The 21,183-nt window shown below is 49.2% G+C and overlaps 1 protein-coding gene and 1 long non-coding RNA gene across 8 annotated transcripts in view; one reads left to right on the top strand and one right to left on the bottom strand.

Annotated features, from left to right (window-relative positions):
- The window catches only part of LOC144942307 (uncharacterized), a 549,184-nt gene that overhangs the window by 181,744 nt on the left and 346,257 nt on the right, over positions 1-21,183 (top strand). The gene's annotated exons all lie outside the window — the stretch shown is intronic.
- Positions 1-21,183, bottom strand: part of SYT7 (synaptotagmin 7) — a 223,095-nt gene that overhangs the window by 37,055 nt on the left and 164,857 nt on the right. For 4 of the 7 annotated variants that reach the window (XM_078869078.1, XM_078869077.1, XM_078869079.1 and 1 more), the window contains 4 exons: positions 18,834-18,875; positions 15,611-15,714; positions 13,208-13,305; positions 3,225-3,356 (listed from right to left, as the gene is read on the bottom strand). In XM_078869078.1, the coding sequence (XP_078725204.1) occupies positions 3,225-3,356; positions 13,208-13,305; positions 15,611-15,714; positions 18,834-18,875 (376 nt within the window). The remainder of the gene's footprint in view (positions 1-3,224; positions 3,357-13,207; positions 13,306-15,610; positions 15,715-18,833; positions 18,876-21,183) is intronic. The other 3 variants (XM_078869080.1, XM_078869082.1, XM_078869083.1) reach the window with 1 other exon arrangement.

Genomic DNA, 21,183 nt, shown 5'->3' with positions numbered 1-21,183 from the left:
TAATTGCGTTTATCGATTCAGCAACGGCAGGATTTAGTAACGGTAACGGAATCGCGGTCAGAGTTGCTCCGATGCTTTTTTCGGGTCGCGTTGCCCCGCACGACGTCCGACGTTTTGAGCTCATTCCTCGAGTTCCTGAAGAAGCCAACCAGCGAAACGTCGGGCGTCGTGCCGAGCACCGCGTGGCAACAACCCTCGGGGTGCAGGGCACGGCTTCTGCTTATTTGCGCTCCGTGTGTTTTGGCCCGGATGTGGGTTTTTCGTTTTACTTTGCACCTCTAACCGAATTGCATTTCGTGGCGGTGTTTTGTTTCGCGTGTTTGCTCTCTGTGTTCACCCGAGGTCTCGCTCGCTGTTGAGAATCCTTATCCCCGACAGATTCCCAACCTCGTAAAATATACACGGACGTGGCCTCCGTGCCGCCGAATTCACCAAAACTGACACTTGAGATCCCTACTTATTATCTTTGCAAACGTCCCGGGGCGAGTTTCAGGAATTCTATCAGATGCACCGGCAAAGCGAAACAATATCCGCAGCCTTGCCAAAATAGCGTGTAGATTTGTTCCTAAATATATATACTGTTCGGCGCCTGCGAAGAAATACTATTAATTTCCGCTGCGTGCAATTTTCGCAGCCTGGCGTTGCGTGCGGTGACGGTGCGTCGCGCTAAGCAACGCCGCGCTCTCTCTCTCTCGCTGTGCCTTTGCCTTTCAACGGCGGCGAATCGTCGCGAACAAGCGATTCGCTTTCTCGTTCTTTGTCGGCGAAATCTAAATTGATTTGAAGCTTTCGTGAGTGCAGGAATCCATACTCTTTGGTTCTTTCGGTTAAAGTCACGTGGGTAGAAATAATAAAACAACATACAAATAATATATCGCGACGTTTTGCCGGATTATTTTTACCACTGTTGGATTATTTTTTCCCGCCCGAGGACGACCGCTTGTGTTGCGATCGAAACGTCGTGATATATTATTTTTATTTTGTTTTATTTTTCTACCTACGTGACTTCACCAAAAGAACTAAAGAGCATGCAATCTAAATTGCGTGAAGGCCTGCATCGTCAGCATTGCTGGAGTGTCATTCGTAACCAGCCGATCGATTGCAGCAAAAAAAAGGGGAGAATAGCATTGTGATTGTTGTTGTTGTTACTGTACATGTGTGAAAAAAAGCTTTGTAGCTCATCGGATTTCTCCAGTATGAATAAATATTCTGATTCTGTCTATGGTTGTTGCTGCTGCTGCCTGGGTGAGTTGAAGTGAAAGGCGCAGCCCTTAAAGTGGTCGCTCACGCCACTGCTGGAGGACGCCCCTGGAGAGAGCTCCTTTTAAACGGGTTTCCTTTGGCCTACTCTTCCGCGACCAGAGCAGACGCTTTGGAGGAGTGTTGCAGCGAGCAGTGCGAGAGCGTTAAAACTTACGCCGAGATGATTAGCAAAACAATTACCCAACGCTTAAAAAGTTAGTTTCGCGGCCGCATCTACAATATTCATTCGCTCTGTCGCTAATCACGATCGGTTTTTTTTTCTCCCGAGGCTGTAACAAAAAAATTTGTTGTGCTATTTTCTCTCAAAATACATTTTTGGGACAATTTATTAAACGATGCCCCGATTTGCTTAGATGTTGTTCTCTCTTACGTTATGACGGTGTAGTAATAATCATAAGACAATATTTACATTTTATGACACTTTAACAACTTAAACTCTGGCACGGGGGCACGCGTAGCGCTTGCAACTTATCGCCAAATTTGAGTAACGTCCGCAGTTTATAAGCAATTCTGAAATAGTGAAAATCATTTTGACGTGCGAGCATTACACTGTGTCCTTCCCCGTGTGCGTGGCACGGATATCAACGATCTGAGTGCAGAGAGGCTTTAAAGTTATGCCTTGCCAGGAAATCTTTGTTGTTCCTGCATTCAGAGAATATTTACTCCCTATTAGATTTCCTTCCGCAGATGGTACGCGTGTTAAATTAACTTTTTAGAGTACTCGCTTCTCCAATTTCCCCGTGTTGCAGGCATTACTTTCTTGCTGATATATTTTTTTGTAATTGGCGAGAGTGCTTTTTGTTTGGTATCTTTTTTCGCTTCGGTCAACATTTTTAGAGCTCGCTTTTACAAACCGTCGGTAGTTACCAACCATAGCGAATGGTCAAAATGGATGTGGTGCACCGGTTGCGGTTATATTTCATGGATTGCCAAATCAATTAATCGTTCGATTTTATATTGGGTCGTTTTCTCACCGAATCCCTTCGCCACCCGACAGAAAAAAAATGTGCCGATTGGTTTGGCATCTCAGCAAAACCGGAGGAAGAATTTTGAAAAGCCCAAGGAAAATATTGACAAATTTTGTCCGACGTTTCGCTGGAGATCACTCCCAGCGTCGTCAGGCAGTGACCGCAGCTCAGCTGTCGCGTCAAGGAGTCTTCCGATCCGGCTGCATTTGAATCCCTGGCGCGTGCGATCGTATTTGCGGGGAATCTCACGAGAGTTTGTTTTCCGATGTCCGCCGTTGTCCGCCGTTTTTTTTAAATCATGCGTGGGCATCGACGGACAACGATGACCTCCTAAAGATCGAGACGTGCGGAGTCTAACGGTGGACGTTATCCCGACAGCCGTAGCCGAGTGGTGGTGCCAGCCCATCGGAGGCAGAAATCAATTTGTGGGCTTGTGTCACGTGGCTTACGATCATTACCTAATGAACAAGCTACAAAAGATTAATTACATCACTGCTGTGAGAAATAATTAAGCTACGGACAGTCTGATTGCGGGTTCATATTATTTGAGTTGTGTTCCTAGAACGATATATATTTTGCCGGGATCTGAGTTCGATTTCGTGCACCCCCTTGTTTTTTGTCATTAATCTGATGGGCCACCCCCGCCGCCCCCCCCCCCCCCCCCCGTGATCTCCTTGAGACCCTACTAAGTCTGGATTGCTTCTGCCCGAGCATCGCCACAATTGCCCCCCACCCCCACACCGCTCCCCGTGCCCCCCCCCCCACCCTCAAAATATATCAATGGAAAGCGCACTGCGCCAAAGTCGCGGAAAGATTATAAATTAATAGCGCATTTTTTTTTTGGGGGGGGGGGGGTAGGAGGGGGGGGGGTAGGATGGGTGGTTTTCGTTCAACTCCCGGGCGTTAAATTTTGGTCGAGCTGACAATTTGGTTGCTGCCAAGTTAGCGTGAATCCAAGACTGGACTTGGAGTTTGGAGGGGAGAGTCACTCACTTTAGGGAGAGTCGTGGGTCACCGTACGGAGCGTATGGAGACACGTTTAGGATGAATTCCTTTGGAGGGTAGGAGCTCCATTTCTGATGGGCCATAGTGTCATTGTTATTCCAAAAATCTTTATCAAGATCACTATGGAGACACAAAAAGGAAACGAGCAAAAAGGGAAAACAAAAGGAAGAGAAGAGAATGAGGAGAAAAAACCACAGACAACAAGAAAGGAAACAAAAGACAGTGAGTAATGTCATTTCCTTCAAACAGCTGAGTAGAAGTAATTGACCCGGCGAGGCGTTCGCCGCCGTCACGCGAGCGCCGACTCCACCCCCGTCGCAAAGCGCCGGTGGTGCCCTCCCCCCTCCTCCCCCTGAGCCAGTAGTGGACATTCCACGTTGCTATGGCAGGGCGGCAGACTGCCTATGCATGCAACTACCGTTGACTTGCCGGGAAAATCGCAAATTGCTGGGTGGTCATTTTGTTGACCCCCTGCCACCCCCTCCCAAAGGTATGATGATGACGATGACGACGACGATGATGATGAGGATAATGATGAGGATGATGACGACGATGAGAATAATTATGAGGCTGATGATGGGGCTGATGATGGGGCTCATGCTGGGGCTCATGATGATGGGACTGATGATGATGGGACTGATGATGATGGGGCTCATGATGGGGCTGATGATGGGACTGACGACCAGGAGTTGAACCCACGCGCCACCATCGGCAAGGGCAGCGCTCCGGCCGCGGCGCCGTCACCACCACTGCGGGGGGGGGGGGGCTGGCGTCGTAGTGGCCGCTGGGAATTAGTCACGTGAACAGCACCGCTCGGCCTTCAAGCAAGAAGAAGCATTACCCCCCCCCACCCCCACCATGTAGAATCTCTCTCCCGTCTCCTACCGGGCTCTCCTGCGCTTATCTACAATATAACGACACCGCAGCGTTGCTTCCACTTCCTATTGGACTTATCTCCGGAGCGAATTAGAGACACCCCAAATGCGGTGCCAGGAAGATAAGGGCGTCCAATTTGGCCATCCAACCCCTCACCTTGTTGGCTAACAGCCGACCTCTGTCGGCGGTTATCGTCTGATGGTGATGATGGTGATGATGATGACAATTAGCAGGGATTTATTTCTCACGCGAGTAGTTTCATTTTTTCCTTTCCGGAACGCTGCTACAGGCCCGGCTGAGAGTAGAGGAGAGATTATCGGCGTAAGGCACTACCACTAGAGTACGACTGGACATCTGTGAAAAAGGGCTTCATAGCTCATCGGGTTTCTCCGGGATAAATCACTGTTCTGATTCTGTACAATGTACGCCTACCCGTAACAACACCTATATTATCGGGTCATTTATTTCTGATCAGCCTATCTGCAATGTTTACGAAATGTGTGACTTATTATTTAAGTAAAAAAATATATGTTTCACGTGGAATATCCCGTGAGTTGAAACATCTCGTTTGCAAAAAAAAGCCCGTTTGTGGCATGAGCTATGTGCTATGAAGAAGGCCCATTGTCCGAAACGTCACCTATTATATCGAATTTTTTCGGCCAGACACACTTATTATTGACGAACGTGTGGAGGAGTTTTCTGTACCAGGATGGGTGTGGTTGGGTGCTGAAATTAAGCAGTGATGATGACGACGCTGATGATAACGACGCTGATGATGACGACGATGATGATGATGATGACGAAGCAGAAGATTGTGGCTTTCGGAGCTATGAATGCCGCGGGAAGAAAAAGAAACATGAGCCCAGAACCACTACCAGCACCACCACAACCACCACCAGCACCACCACCACCACCAGCACCACCACAACCACCACCAGCACCACCACAACCACCACCAGCACCACCACAACCACCACCAGCACCACCACCACCACCACCGTATCGGCTGCCGAGAAAAGTAAGCGGGCAGAGGAGGCCGTGGGGGGAAGGAGAGCGACGGGGGGAGCACGAGGGAACGAAGGAAAGTGACGAGGAGCGAGCGAGGGAGCGAGGGAGCGAACGAGAGAGAGAGTGCGCCCAAGAGCGGCCACTGCGGAGATGGAGCGATGGAGGAACTCGGCTCGTGAGTGGGATCGAGCGATGGCGACGGCGTGGGGAGCCTCTTGTTAATCCAGCAGTGGATAGAACGACGACAGACTTGGGTGACCATGCCACGGAATCAAATGTCTCACCAACACGGGGGTGTTGCGAACGTCAACATATAAACATCGAAAGCAAACAAACAGCGGAGAGATAAACGTGCAGCCCTTTGCAAATCCACTGCTGGATGGAGGCCTCCCCAAGCTATGTCTACCGTGGGGGGGGGGGGGGGGTTGCATGACCATACTTCACCACGCTGGTCAGTGTGTGTTGGTGAAGGGGAGGTGGGGGGGGCAAAATTTGTTCGGATATCACGAGCGACTGATGTTAGCCGTGGCCGGTCTGGCCCACGGCGCTAACCACTGCGCCACTGCTCCATCCCCCTGGGTAATAGAAGGGGCGGCGCACTAGCCAATCAGACACGAGGCCTAAGCCTAACCCTAACCACACTAACCAATCGGATACCAGCCCTAAGCCTACCCCTGACCACACTAACCAATCAGGTACCAGTCCTAACCCTAACCACTCTAGCCAATCAGATACCAGTTCTATCCCTAAACTCTCTAGCCAATCAAACACGAGCCCTAAAAGCCTACCCCTAACCACACTAACCAATCGGATACCAGCCCTAAGCCTATCTCGAACCACTCTAGCCAATCGGATACCAGCCCTAACCCTATCCCTAACCACTCTAGCCAATCAGACACCAGCCCTAAGCCTACCCCTGACCATACTAACCAATCAGATACCAGTCCTAACCCTAACCACTCTAGCCAATCAGATACCAGTCCTATCCCTAAACTCTCTAGCCAATCAGACACGAGCCCTAAAAGCCTACCCCTAACCACACTAACCAATCAGATACCAGCCTTGACCCTATCCCTAACCACTCTAGCCAATCAGACCCTACCTTAACCACATTGCGCTCTGTGTTTAGATCGTTATCCTTCTCCCGCACCTCCAATGAGCACGGTTGGCTACGTCCGGCGCGAAAGAAGCTCAATGTGCACACAACGTAAAGCCATAACCCTAACCACGCGAGCCAATCAGACACTAACCCTACCCCTAACCTCCAAACCCTACCTACAAAAGCTAACAGACACCATCCACACCTCTGACCCTATCCCTAATCCGACGGTGGTCATGATTTGACTGTCACAATTCGGAGTCGGGAATTGGTTCGCCTCAACGTTTGACCCTCCCCGCCCCCCCATCTCGTCTGCGGTGTTCCTTCCTTCCCCCGCTCTTCCCCGTCCGCACACTCAACGGCGCCTTGCGTGCATAACACCAAGCAGCACCATCCTTTGCATATAATTCGCATATCAAGTGCACGGCTGCTGTGACAAATCCATCCACAAGCTGTCGAGATTCGATACGCGTGTTGCGAGCTCGTGTTTTTATACATTATTTTTTCATTTACCCAATCCACCGTCGGCGTTACGACTCGCCTATCGCAAAGTGTAAGCACCCTAGCCGCCACCACCACCACCACCACAACCCCCCCAACTCCCTATGCATCAACATCGCCAGCCATCGTCTATCCACTGCCAGATGAAGGCCTCGACCAAGCCGTCGCCCCTCCGATCCACCACGGCTCGTTCGGCGCACGAGCCGATCCCACCGCTCCGTCTCCTGCAGCGGACGGAACCCCCCCCCCCCCCCCTCGGGGCACGTTTCCAGCCTTCGGTCGCCACTCCGCTGTTAGTCTCGACCACCGGGGGGGGCGGGGCAAGGGGGGGGGGGGAGGAAGGGGGCCCCATCTAGCGACGCCTCCTGCTGCCCCCAAACCCCCGCGCGTTTCTCGTAGCGATCGAGTCCCTGGGGCCACACCCCCCCCCCCCCTCGATCGCCTGAGCCTCAAGCGAGTACCTGATGCCGTGAGAACCTGGTGCCGTGAGCAACATCGTCAGCAAGGAGGCAAAGGCGGCTCCCCCCATGCGACTCGTGTGCCGTGCCCGGCCCTTCATAGGTGCTACCGCTCGCTAACAGCACTTGCCCCTGTCAATCTGCTAAGGCTACACGGGGGGGGGGGGTCTTTTATCTTTTGTGTGCGTGTGGGTGCGCGCGATCGTGTGCGATTACATGTGCAGACAAGTCAATGAAAATTAATCTTCCATTTAAATATGCAACGGCAATTGAAATTAAATGTCGTTTGGTAGTCTTGTGCGATACGTGGGGAGGCAGGCGGAATAACATTGCGATTTAATAGCCCGCGTTTTGTGACTCTGTTCGCTGATTACAAGGCTGCACATGAATCTATCTGTATTAGTGTTCGGTGCGTTTAAGTGTCTGTGTCGTATTTGTGCGTGTGTGCCAAGCGGTTAGCGTGTTGCGCTACAAACCCAGTCGCACGAGTTCGATTCCCACCCGAGTATTTTACTGCTCGCTAGTGATGACTGTGAGATATGTGCATTTGATTTTTTTTTCCAGAGTTTTAAGGACAATTTTGGGTCTTGTCTTGGAGATTTGGATCGTTTACGTGACGAACTCAATTGCGGTGTCTTTTTGCCAAAGATAGTCTCAAAGTGACTCTGGCAGGAAAAGCAGAATCAGAATATTTATTTATACTGGAGAAATCCGATGAGCTATAAAGCACATTTTCCCAGATGTCCAAGGAAGTGACATCCTTGAACGTGACATCATTTCCTGTGACGTCGATATGTTTAGATAAATCCGAAATATATAAAAAAAATTGCATCGTTCGAAATTTCACATCCGGCCGCTGATTTGTAAATGTTCTTTGTGTGAAAATGAATTGATCTAAAATTTAGGAAGGCATCATCTCTACTGTTAACATTAACCGTGCAAAGGGCGCTGTTTTGTGTTGTTGCTCGTTAAAGTTCGATCCTATCCTTTTCAAGACGTATGACCAGTGTGGAAGACAAGGCCGAAAGATCCATAAACTAAAAACGATATCTTTTTTATGTTACCAGGTAAGGCCCACTGAGCTATATAGCTCTCTTTCAGAAGTAACCTGGCCACAAATGATAGCTCAACGAAGTGGCTTATCACGTGGAAATTTACAGCAGCCGAATACTCTCATCGCGTGTCTCTAAATGTGGAGGAAAAAACCGGAGGGCCCGGAGGAAAAATCCACGCGACCACGGGGAGAGAGAGAGAGACACGCCAACTCCAAATATGCTGCAGCAGCAGCAGGCATCAGGGCTGGGATCGAACCCATCACGTCCTGTGTACCAGGCGAGGTAGTTAACATCTCGCCACCATCTAGTGGAGGTCCAACATGTACCCTGCTGTGCTCATTCTCTCGCAACGTTTTCGTTTCGTTGTCCCTGCTGCTGCTGCTGCTGTGCTCACGTAAGCACCAGGGCACCTCCCCGTGTAATATAGCCGGGCGTACTGGCCACACGGGACCACCGATCATCCGTGCACACGAATCAAACTAAGCCTGCGGCTGTCACAGAGCTGCGCCTTCATAGCTCACCGTGTAATTGCTGGGCTACACATTTTTTTTTACTCCTTTGAGATTTAAAAGGATAAATCAGTAACGTCTCAAATGAACATCTCCGCGTCACATACCTAAAGCCAATTGTGAAGCCTCCACGTTCCTATGATGGGGGTGGGGGCGGGGGTGGGGGGGGGGGGTCAGTCCAGTCATGGAGCGTGTGCTGGTGACTTCACGCAAAGTGGTGCATGATTTATCGACACTGGATAAGTAATGATGATGATGATGATGGTGGTGGGAAGTCGAGTGCTCTATTAAGTGCAGCATTAATGCATAGATGAGGAAACAAATGAAATAATGAATAAATAACCCATGCCCTACCATTGGAACCTCATTTGCCAGTAAAAATATGATAATTGGCGTCATCTGGTACAACCCATGTGAGACTAGGCTCTAAGGAAAGCTGTCTCGAGTGTGGACCGATCAACTTCAAGGACAGTGCACATTATCAGAGTTATGTTTTTTTTTGCATTATGACTGCAGGTATTGTGGTCTATGTAAACATGACTCCTTGTAAAAAAGGTGTCAGTTTTGTTGCCAGATAGAAGGGTAAAAAACCAATTATCAACCCATGCCTTGTTCTGCATCTCCGTTTTAGTCCGTGAAGCTCTTCGCCTCTCCAGGACCTGGCGTGGGTCTCACCATCGGCCAGGCTCCCTAAACCAACACTCTCCGTGATGATTCACAACAGAGCGCATTGGCGAGGGCACTCCCTCTGATTGACGGCGCCCCCTGTCAGTGACAAAGCAAACTCGTTACGCAGTAACGCAGAACAACCGGGGTAATTAAATTAATAAATTGCCCTCCTGCCACCATAATCATCATCGTCGTCGTGAGCTACGATCTATCCACTGCTGGATGAAGGGATCTCCTAGCGGCCGTCATTAATCTGGCTCCCTGCGGAGGGCACCGATTTCACCGTTCCATCTCCGAGGGTCTACGTCCTGGCTGCCGTTCCGTCGTTAGTCTCGACCACCGGCTATCGTGCATCCCAGCGGCGTGTCCTGCCCCAAGTCTCTCTCCGCGGACCACGCGGTTTCTCCACAACCTCTGGTCGCTCTCTCTAAGCGCCGTGCGCTCCTCTTGCTGCCTTTTAAATTAACTATAAGCTATTTTTTTTTTATTTAAAGCTTTCGTGACTGCAGGGATTCATATTCTTGGTTCTTTCGGTAAAGTCACTTAGAAGGGAAATAATAAAATAATACAAATATAAAACAATAAAAATTCTCACGACGTTTCGACTGCAACACAAGCAATCATCATCAGGTGTGATGTGGATTTCCACGGCAAGAAAAATGTTCTTGCTGTGGATTGTACACCTGATGATGATTGCTTGTGTTGCAGTCGAAACGTCGTGAGAATTTTGATTGTTTTATATTTGTATTATTTTATTATTTCCCTTCTACGTGACTTTACCGAAAGAACCAAGAATATAAGCAATTTATTTATGTTTTACCAGGTAAGGCCCACTGAGCTATATCCCTCTATTTTCAGAAGCAACCTGGCCACAAATGATAGCTCAACGAAGTGGCTAATCGTGTGGAAATGTGTAGCAGCCAAATACTCTAAACACGTTTCTAAATGTGGAGCGTAAAACCGGGGGACCTGGAGAAAAATCCAAGCGACCACGGGGAGAACATGCAAACTCCAAATATACAGGTGTCAGGGTCGGGATCGAATCCACGACCTCCTGTATGCCAGGCGAGGTAGTTAACATCTCCTAGCCACCGTGGCACCCTCTCAGTGCAATTTAATTCTGTCAAACTACCACAGCGGTATTCGTAAATGGCCTCGCGCTTTAAGAATTGCGTAAATATACAAAAGCGCAAATTATTTAATTCATGGAAGGGTAACATTGGCGTCGTTCTGAGGTTGGGAATAGTGAGCGTGCTACAGCAATTGTAATCAGGAAGAGGAGGAGGAGTAGGTTGTGCGATGGGTGGGACACACGTGCAGGGTAGAGGACAGGGTGAGCGACTTGGAGGTTGTGCGATGGGTGGGACACGTGGTGTGCTGGGTGGAGGAGGAGCAGGAGGGCAGGTGACCGGGACGGGCGTTTGGAGTGGTACCCCAGAGGTCAACGACCAATGGGGAAGACCTAAAGCCAAGACGCTGGTGGAGATGAGACCACAAGAGTGGTTCTTGGAGGTCCGGGGGTGTTGACTTGACAAGGAACTGCAGGAATTGTTTTACAGACGGGAGGATGCGATGGCAAGGTGGCATGAACTGCTTTGGCCGTGTTGACCTCTCGACCTCGAGTAAGACCGCGTGTGGCGTGCGTTTATAATTTACCAAGCGCCACTTTTTTGTTTATCTTGAACAGAGAGACGGACGATCTTTACTCTGAGTGCTTGCCACGATATGGCCACACGACGATACAACGGACGTTGAGCAAAATACCGAAGTATCGCGGGAGGTTACCGGTGCTCAATTCTTCTTTTCTCAGATACGTTATTTCCTGACAAAATGTTTACCAAATATCAAACACGGCAAATAATACTCCAAATATATCACCCTTTACACGGTTAAATTAGAGGTTTGCAAAACGTTTACCGGAATAATTATAAGGCGTCGTTATTTATGTCTCGTTTAGCTGACAGCATGTGTGTTCTAAATGTCGCAGTAGCTAGAAGACCCGGGGGAAGGCTTCCGTTGATCGAACTTAAGGGATGAAGAACTGTAAATTTGTACTGCACTGGAGGTACAGAAAAAGACAAAGGCGCACTCCAATGAAATTGCAAAGTGAGATTACAAATTCAGGGCACGCTGGATATCGCGTCATAATCGTTTAGCTCGATCGTATCGCCGTCAAAAAGTGATATCGTGGCAAGTCTACTCACTGGTAGCCAGGTGAGACAACAGTGAGGCCAGGAAGCCTCGCTAGCAATGGTGGCCGGGTCCAAAAGCAAACCGTGACGCAAGTTCAAACGTTGCAGACCGACAAAAAACAAAGAACAATTTAAAATGTCAAAATCAAGTGAAATGTCATAGACACAGAAAGTGTGCGCTCATCCGATGTTAACATATGGTTATATTTGGGATGAGTGCCAGGTTCACATTTTTAAGAACAAGTTCGGCTCGGTTTTTGGAATTTCTGATAACATCCGTGATGTTACATATTTATATTTATGTATGCGTCCGCGTGCTGACAAAAGCGAGATTATCCGACGTCACGCGATTCCAAATTATTGGTGGGAATAAAATGACGGTGATGTCCCTTCTGGTTTTCAGACCAATCTCCAACTAAATATAATTGCTGGATTTTGTCCAAACATTGTGTATATCGCAGACCGACGTTTTCTATTCATAAGAACAATGGCATCACATCCCAAATATATATATGTCAACATCTATTTCGAAAAGCCGTAGAGCCAGTCAGACAAATTAGAGAAAAAAAGCTTGATATGAAAGAAATCCCTCGGTTGGCACCGTGATAGGAATAATGTAAACAGAGAAGAGTGAAGGATTACCACGTGATTAGAGCAATGGTCAGGTGGCTCGGAGTTCACGGTGCTAAGACCACTGAGATCCTGGGTTCAAACCCAGGTTTTAGTCCCACGATTGAACCGAGTTCATGATTCAAGTGAGCCAATGGTGTCAGCCTGGTCACCAACAATTGAGTAAAAATCGGATCACGTAAAATTTTCGTGTTTTTTTATGCTTAATTTGGCAAAACTGCGAGAATATTTTTTTTTCGCTTTTCCTGCCATGCGACGAACATTTCTGCGTGTTGGAAAGTTCAAGCGACCCGCATAGGTTGTGAATACGAACTGTGACTGGTACAGGGGATCTCAGAAGTAGTTCTATGATAGATCCTTCAGCGGGCCACTCTTTAAGAGGGACGAGGGGACCCGTCCCCTTGCGTCGTGACGCCGGTGGTGCGACCTCTCGCTATCGTGCGGCTCGAAAAGCCATTTATGTTGTAGTCGTGAAGCTGCATCACCCCAACTGTCCCCACCAACCCCCACCTAAACTTCCTCACCCCCTGCCACAACCCCCCACCACTACCTAAAGCAGCCCAACCCCCCTGTAATGGGGGGAAGGGCGGAGCCTAAACAGGAAAAGGCGGGGCCTAGAGAAGAAGGGGTGAGGCCTAATCAGGAAAGGGTGGGGCCTAAGGAGGCAGAGTCGGACCCGAAAGCGGTTGAACTACCCTCCTTGATTTAAAATAATCGGCGCAACAGGTAGCAGTAAAAATAATTTTAGTGCTGCAGATGTGGCCACGGGCTAAGTAGTTGGAATAAAATCGGCGCAAAGCAAAAAAAACAACACAACTCAAAAAACAACGGACACGGAGGTAGACGGGGTAAAGTCATGAGAACCGGTCGTTAAGATGACTGGGAATCGCGAGACAAAACAGTGGGCGGCTGTAGTCAGTCGTTTGCGTGCGCTTGTGTGTGTGTGTGACGCATGCAACGGGGGGTTCACGTACTTCATCAGCTTCTTCTCGTTCCGCAGCTTGACGCTGCCATCGTAGCTGTGTTCACCAATGCTGCCTTCTTCATTCGCAGGGTCCTTGTATTCCCTGGTCTGAAAGTAAGCAATGCCAACAACAGCAACTTGTGTTTATACTGCAAAAGACAAAGATCCCCGGTGTAGCCTAAAGACGCTGTTGGGACAAGTGCTGTTAGCGAGCACGACACCCAGCCGCCTTTGTTTCCCAAGTGGCGAAATTTACACATTGTACCCAGATACTTATTTGAGGCTGAGTCAACCTAAGGGAGGCTCAGGAACCGTTGCCAGTTTCATAGGACAGCGCGTTAAGCGTGACACAACCCGCCTCCCCACTGTGCCCATATTGTAACAAGTGCCTCACGCTATGGGAACCTCATTTGCTAGTAAAAATATGATAATTGGTTTTTTACCCTTCTATCTGGCAACAAAACTGACACCTTTTTACAAGGAGTCATGTTTGCATAGACCGCAATACCTGCAGTCATAATACAAACAAAATACATAACTCTGATAATGTGCACTGTCCTTGAAGTTGATTGGTCCACACCCGAGACAGCTTTCCTTAGAGCCTAGTCTCACATGGGTTGGACCAGATGACGCCAAAAGGCGCCTTTTGGCGTCATCTGGTCCAACCCATGTGAGACTAGGCTCTAAGGAAAGCTGTCTCGGGTGTGGACCAATCAACTTCAAGGACAGTGCATACATTATCAGAGTTGTGTTTTTTGTTTGCACTACGACTGCAGGTATTGTGGTCTATGCAAACATGACTTCTTGTAAAAAAAAGGTGTCAGTTTTGTTGCCAGATAGAAGGGTAAAAAACCAATTATCAAGTGCCTCACGGGCGCAGAGTTTTAGCCTGGGGGCCCCCCGAATGGCAGCTGTCCCTGTGTGGCACAAGGTGAACACAGCACCGACCTGCAAGAGGCCATTTGGCTGCACGTGAGTTGGCGATGTTGCTAACGGCCATCGTTAGAAGATAGTGGCGGCAATGGTAGGAGCATTGACAGTGATAACGAAGCACCAAGTGTGGGGACCTAAGATACTACCCAGGGATTAACAAAAAAATGTGCGCCTTATTTTTTTTTTTATAGGAGGACAACTGTGGCTGTCCTATCGAAGCGACTGGCCTCCTGCAATAGGAACGTGGAATTTCGCTGCCTCAGGGCCGACAACGCAGATCAGCACTGCCCCTCCAACCCCACCCCCCATCCCCATCGCCCGTTTGAGCTGGGAGGCTCCGTGAATTGTTGGTGAATCTTTCAAATCAGTTTGGCGATCAGATCAAGATTAATTTGCTAACCGTGGTCCGGTTGTTTACATTTGGGTCGACGATCCATAATATTATTCTAATTTTGCTTTTGCCAAAGCGGCACTCGCAAAGACGGACTTCATGGCCATCGCGGGATAAATGGCGACTGTTAAGTCACAGCCACCAGTAATGACATCCTCTCATGCGTAGCTTTTCAATGTGGGAAAAAAATTGAGGATTTACTTATTTAATACTAGCTGTACTACCCGGCTTCGCCCGGGACTTGGATTCACTATGCCCGCCGCCTTTGTCTCCCCAGTGGCGATGTTCACACACCACAGCAGTTACTCGTTTGATGCTGAGTCGACCTAGAGGAGGCCCAGGACCGGTAAAAATAATCGTCACCGGTGGTGGCCGTGAGCGGGAATCGAGCTCGGGTCGCCGGGTTCGTAGCGCGGCGTGCTAACCACTACACTACACTTGCGTTACACTTCCACATGCGCGGGTCACATGACAGATTTGACGTCACAGCTCACTTGCCGTGCAAAAAAAATATGCATTATTGAGCTCCCCCCCCCCCCCAAAAAAGTGTATTTTTATTTTTGCATGGTGTACAGTCTGGAAAGTACCCTTCATGGAAAATTTCAAGTTTGTTGCATGTCGGGAAGTACGCTAAACATTTTGAACAGACACACAGACACACATATTCACAACTTTGCCTTTTATATATATGGAGATATACGGTAAGTCCTCGCTCAACGCGTGTTTACACAACGAGTTTTTACAAGAGTGCAGTTCTTCCATTAAGGAACACTTCCCGTTGTAACGCGAAATGTGCACCGTTATAACGCGGTTTCTAAGAGGTCGACAACTACTTTCTAGAGCTGCGCGGCAGAGCGGAGTGATACAGTCGGAGGAATGATACGGTGATGCGGCGCCGAAGCCTCAGTTATATGTCCCGCCATCTCACTGTGCGGTGTGCGTAGTAGTACATCATATCTGGCCAAACGTTACCGTTACATTATTCATGGAGAAATCGTTTTCGCTTAAAGCGGCAACTTTTCGGGGAAAGCTTCTACCAATGTATTTAAACGAAGACTTTCCTTTCTCTTGCTTCCCCGAGGTTCTTACCATGGTCCGCTGACACCACTTACAGAAGCCACAGGCGGCGATGATGGCTGTGAAACAAACGGCCAGGACGGCCGAGACCAGCAGCACCAGCACCGGGAAAGAGTCTGCTTCACGGAGAAGACAAAGACAAAAATCATCCCCCGTGTAGCCTCCACAATACGGATGGGGCAAGTGCTGTTAGCGAGCAGCACCTATGAAGAGCCTGCCATGGAACGGCACCACGCCCAGATGCATTTGACTCCCAAGCACCGTTGATTGTAGTTGTTTTTTTACACGCCGCACCAGATACTCATTTAGGGCTGAGTCTACCTAGGGGAGGCCCAGGACCTAAATCCAGAGTTGCAAGTGACTGAGGAGCCACATGAGCAACACTTGAACTCAGGTTCCTGGCTTCAAAGCGGACTGCGGTAACCACTGGCGGCCACCACTCCGCCCTGTTGTTCGACCGGGGAACACAACTCGGGTCGGCGGGTTCATGAGCGAAGTTACGCAGAGTGAGCTGTCGCAGATTCGCTAAGGGGGGTGGGGGGTGGTGAAGATGAGAGGGAGGGCGGGGGGGGGCCTTCGTGTCTCGGAGGGGCCGCTGTAATTGAGCTGTAGCCTCCTCGCCCCCCCCTGATTGCGCGTATCTATCCCCCAGGTACGCGCAGAATAGCTTTCTCGTAATTAGGTAAAAACCCGACGAGCGCTAAACCAATTTCCAATTATAACTCGGGTGCTAATGAAAGACAAACGTCGCTAAATGCGATAGAGGATCGCGGGGGAGATTAATAGGCCGACACGGGCGCTCAGCGCGTCAGCGTGACAAAGGCTCGGCGTTGGCATTCGCGGGTGAAGTATGGACGTTCCGGGAAGGACGACGTCCACACACACGCTCGCTCGCTCGGGATGAGTTTGGGGTTTTATCGTTTCGGATTTTCGTGTTTTGGTTGTCGTTTGCATGATTGTGACATTTGAACGTGAATGCAACGTCACCCAATGTCACTCAACGATATTTAGAATGAACTATTAATTTTTATTTTATTTTACCAGGTAAAGGGCCACTGAGCTGCTACGTAGCTCTTTTTTAGACACGACCTGGCCACAAATTATAGCTCGACGGAGTGGCTTATCACGTGGAAATTTATAGCAGCAGCCGAATACTCGAAATCAGTGGTTCTTAACCCGGGTGCATGCACTCCCTGGGCGTGCGAGATGCCCTTGCTGGGGGTGTGAGACGTGGCCAGATTTTTAAGAAAGTAAATAATCAAAAACACAAATTGAGCACGGTCGCATGAGTACAACTACCTTGTTCCACCAAACCTATGTATTTATTAACATTATATACAGTATATGTATTTTTTCGATTGAGAACAAAAGGGGTGCAGGCTGCAGCAAAGGTTAGGAATCACTGCTCGAAATACATGTTGACTCGAAATGTGGAGAGGAATAGCCGGAGGACCCGGATAAAAAAAAAGTCCACGTAATTACGGGGAGAGAGATGCAAACTCCAAATATACAGCCATCGGGTTCGAACCCATGACTTCCTGTATACCGGGCGAGGTAGTTAACAGTGTCTCTTCGGCAGAATCGGGTTTGCTTGAACCGCTTCTGGTGAACTGCCAGATGCAGGCGCGGTTCGTCCACTAGGAGAGTTGGGGCGCCGCCCCACCAAGCAGCTGGAGATAAGAAATTATTTTTTCTAATTAAAAAATAATTTTTGTTAATTAGAAAAAAAAGTATTCTTTCAACGTGAATTGCCTAATGAAGATAACATTTTCAGTTGTTCACATTAGAAACCGCTGCAACACCACAGTCTGATTTGTGCCTCAGGGAGGTCCTCGAGGTGGCTGTGAAGGCGTCCGAGTGAGAGATATCCCTTCATGCATTGTGATTAGCTTCGAGCATTGTAGCCACGCCGTTTGAGACCCATTCAGGGTGGTGAAGCAGGCAACCGTGGCTGTAATGAGACGATGTCACAACGCTGGGGTGCACTATGCCAATATAGCAGTAGGTCTCGACCTTTGTCAGTGTCAAATAAGTTGTGTAGTGTGGACTTGAGGGTCATGGGGACAGTATTTGAGTGCGTTGTTGTTGTGTTTCGTATTGTTTATAAATGCCTACGGTTGGTAGGCAATGCAGTTCCATCACTTTCACGGGTAGGCCAATAACATGACGAGGTTTTTCTTAATTAGAACACCGTCTTTTCATGTCACGAGCCGCCACCGGCCACATGTTTATAGGCAATGTATGTATGTTGAACTTCTTTCGTGCCGTACGTAGCCAACCGTACTGAGCGGAGGGGCAGGGGAAGGACAACAAACTAAACACAACAACAAGCAGTTCTAAAGTGAGTTTTCAGTCTTGTTGATTTAAAAGTGCATAGCTCCAGTGGCTTAATATTGGAAGAGCATTCCAGACGGCCGCATAAGTGTATCTGACAGCGCACAATGCAATGACCACCGTCTTTGTCCAATTGTTAGTCGGCGTGATGGTTTATGCTCCTTGGCGAGATCAGAAAGGTATTGTGGTTCATTTGTGGCAAGCACTCTGTGTGTATTTAATGAGTGCAGAGAGGCAAGGGCCCTTCCTCTCTGTAAGTTATGGGACCTCGTTAAGACATGTAACTATGCAGTACAGTCTGAGATTACACGCACAAAAGGTCTACACGTTTTCCGTCAACACTCTGGCTCTAACAGAAAACTATAGCAGGCAACGCTTTAGGCAACGATCCTTCAAACAACATCGAGCGGCCGGAGAGATAGAGTGGAAAATAAGAGTTGGAGATCGCACACTATATTATGGGGAGCTGGTGAGAATTTGTTTAAAGTTTTCCAATTATTAGTTTTTAGATAGAGACGTGAATGTTTACACTCAGTAGTTGTCCAGTAACAGACAAAGCCCTCATTAATCACAGTCATTTCAACTAAATAAACTCATTAAAAGTTAATATAAAACGTCCTTGGCACATTGCAATGTGGGAAGACTTGTTCTCGTTTCACACAAAAAATGCACAATCATTACAGCCATCGTCGTGCGGAATATACAAACACCGAACAAAACTTGGAGGCAGTCGATCCTGTGGAGAGAGAGAGAGAGGGAGAGGGAGGGAGAGACGCAGACGACACGAGCCCTGGCCAGACGCCATTTGTAAACCGGGCGGCCGCCATTTTTAAACCGGAAGGCAGCCATTTTTTACCGCGAGGCAGCCATTTAAAAAAATAAACTTCCGCTTCGAACTTACCTAAGTGGGCTCGGAAATCCTGGGATGTGTGGGACGCGACACCTGGGGACGGACAGGGAGACAAACCCACACGTCATGGACAATGTTACTCAACAGGGATTCTGGGCACTGTGACTGGGGATCACACAGCAGCAGCAGCAACATCGCCTCCTGCTGTGAAACTACTGCCGACTGTATGCTGCACAGAATCACTATTTTGTTATGTTGTATACACTGGAGGAATCCGATGAGCTATTAAGCTCCTTTTCTCCCACAGATGTCCAGTAGGGGCTGGTGGCAAAGTTAGAACAACAACAAATAAAAAAAACACGATACGAGTGCAAAGTATGGAAAGGTAAACAAATCACCAGCAGCAGCAGTGCCGTCGTGATTCAATCGACCCGCGCTGTTAAGAATGACAGTGCCATTACCGACATGAACTTAAATACTCTATTTATTTATTTATTCAAAGGGCACCACGGTGGCTAGGAGACGTAATCTTCCTCGCCTGGTATGCAGGAGGCCAGGGGTTCGATCCCGACCCTGACGTCTGCTGTATATTTGGAGTTTTCATGTCCATCTCCCCGTGGTGGCGTGGATTTTTTCCTCCGAGTCGTCCGGTTTTTCCATCCGCATTTACAAACACGCATTGAGATTGTTTCGATTATTTTGGTGCTATAAAGGTCCAAATGCTGGGCCGCTTTGCTGAGCTATCATTTGTGGCCAGGTCGCTTCTGAAAAATAAGTTAACACCTCAGTGGGCTTCGCCTGGTAGGATGGGGATGGTTTAGTTTTATTTGTATGTGTTTTGATGATTGGTTTACCTTTCTCGTACTCTGCACTACTATCATGTTTTTGTACCGTTGCTTGTTGTAACGTTCTTACCCATCTGTGAAATAGAGCTTTATAGCTCATCTGATTCCTTCTCCAAGTATAAATAAACATTCTGATTCTGGTGTGGCCATTTTTTGTTATTTGTGCGACGTTCGATGAACGAGCCCATCGCGGCGATGCCCGCAGTCATCGCGATCTTGGGAGAGTCGAAACGAGGCCACTCTCTCCCCGCCGGGTCCGTCCACCTGTAAGTGGTGGTGCGGACGCGCGCCCGCAGTGAGAGATCACGGGGCGGCGCGGGGTGCGTGGTTGGGCACGCGATGTAGGCGTGGTGTTGACGCGCGCGCCGAGAGTGAGAGATTACGGGGCGGCGCGGGGTGCGTGGTTGTGCGCGCTGACACAAGGTGGGAAAGAGGATCGTGGGCAGCGCGCAGTGTGGGTGCTCTCAGCGACGTCCGCATGAAGGACTATAAAGGGGGACGCGCGGGAGCACTCGGGGAGTTGTTAACCAGTCGAAGACCGAAGACGGAGTTCAGAGGTAGGCCCTGAGACCCCTAGCCCCGCTGTCCTTGTGAGGGCGGGGCCCTGTGTGGCTCGGAGGCGAGACTGTGGGACCCGTGGTCTGACGTCCATGTGGACCGAGACTGTGGGACCCAGAGTCGAGACGGACACCCCGGCTGGGTGTGTTCCGAGAGGCTACGGGGCGTAAGAGCCCGTGTGGGTGTAGCCGGGGGAACCCCGTGGGTTAAGGCTAGAGTTAGCCACCCGTGTAATATAAGTTGGTGTTAATAAAAGAGTGTGCTACCCGTAAGGTCGTCTCCCGCCAAGTTCCTACATTACACACCCAGCAGGATCTAATCGAGCAACACCGCAATTAAGTCGAGGATCGGCCGGCGACACGCCTGGTCACGGTAAAGCGTGGGATACTCCCTCTTGCCAAGACGGTCTGACCAACGTAGAAGAGGTGGCCAAGATAACGACATGAGAGGGAAGTTCTCTACAGCTCGCTCTGCGTGGAGGCTCTTTCTGCCAGCGGTGGCGTGAGCAAGTCATTGCAGGGCTGCGCCTGCAGCACCACGGCCAGGGCACAGGAAGTGCAAAGATGCATGGGGGGTGGAGGGGGAGGTGCAATGCCCGGGTGATGCACTGAGAGGCAGCAAGGGGAACGCTAGGATTTTCTCCTACACCTATACATGCTCCCGATAGCGCCTTGATATATATGTAGAGGACCACAGAGCTTGGGCAATCGTTGGTAGTGCTGGCTCATGGCGTGGCGGCTACATTCCCGTTCCTCGTCTGTGTTCCTCCTCACGCCTCCGAGTCGTCCTCTCTCTACGACAGCGAGTGACTATTGGTGTAGCGGTCCGTTACAAGTTGAAATTATTATATTGTTATCATACTGACTAGCTATTACTATTTGTAGCTTACCAGGTGAGGCCCACTGAGCTACGTAGCTCTTTTTCAGAAGCGACCTGGCAACAAATGATAGCCCGAAGAAGTTGTTTATCACGTGGACATTTATAGCTGCCAAATACTC

This window comes from Lampetra fluviatilis, chromosome 27 (assembly GCF_964198595.1).
Source record: "Lampetra fluviatilis chromosome 27, kcLamFluv1.1, whole genome shotgun sequence".
In the NCBI taxonomy this organism is placed as follows: Eukaryota; Metazoa; Chordata; class Hyperoartia; order Petromyzontiformes; family Petromyzontidae; genus Lampetra; species Lampetra fluviatilis.
The sequence above is the reverse complement of the archived record's forward strand: the minus strand, read 5'-3'. Positions and strand labels throughout refer to the sequence as shown.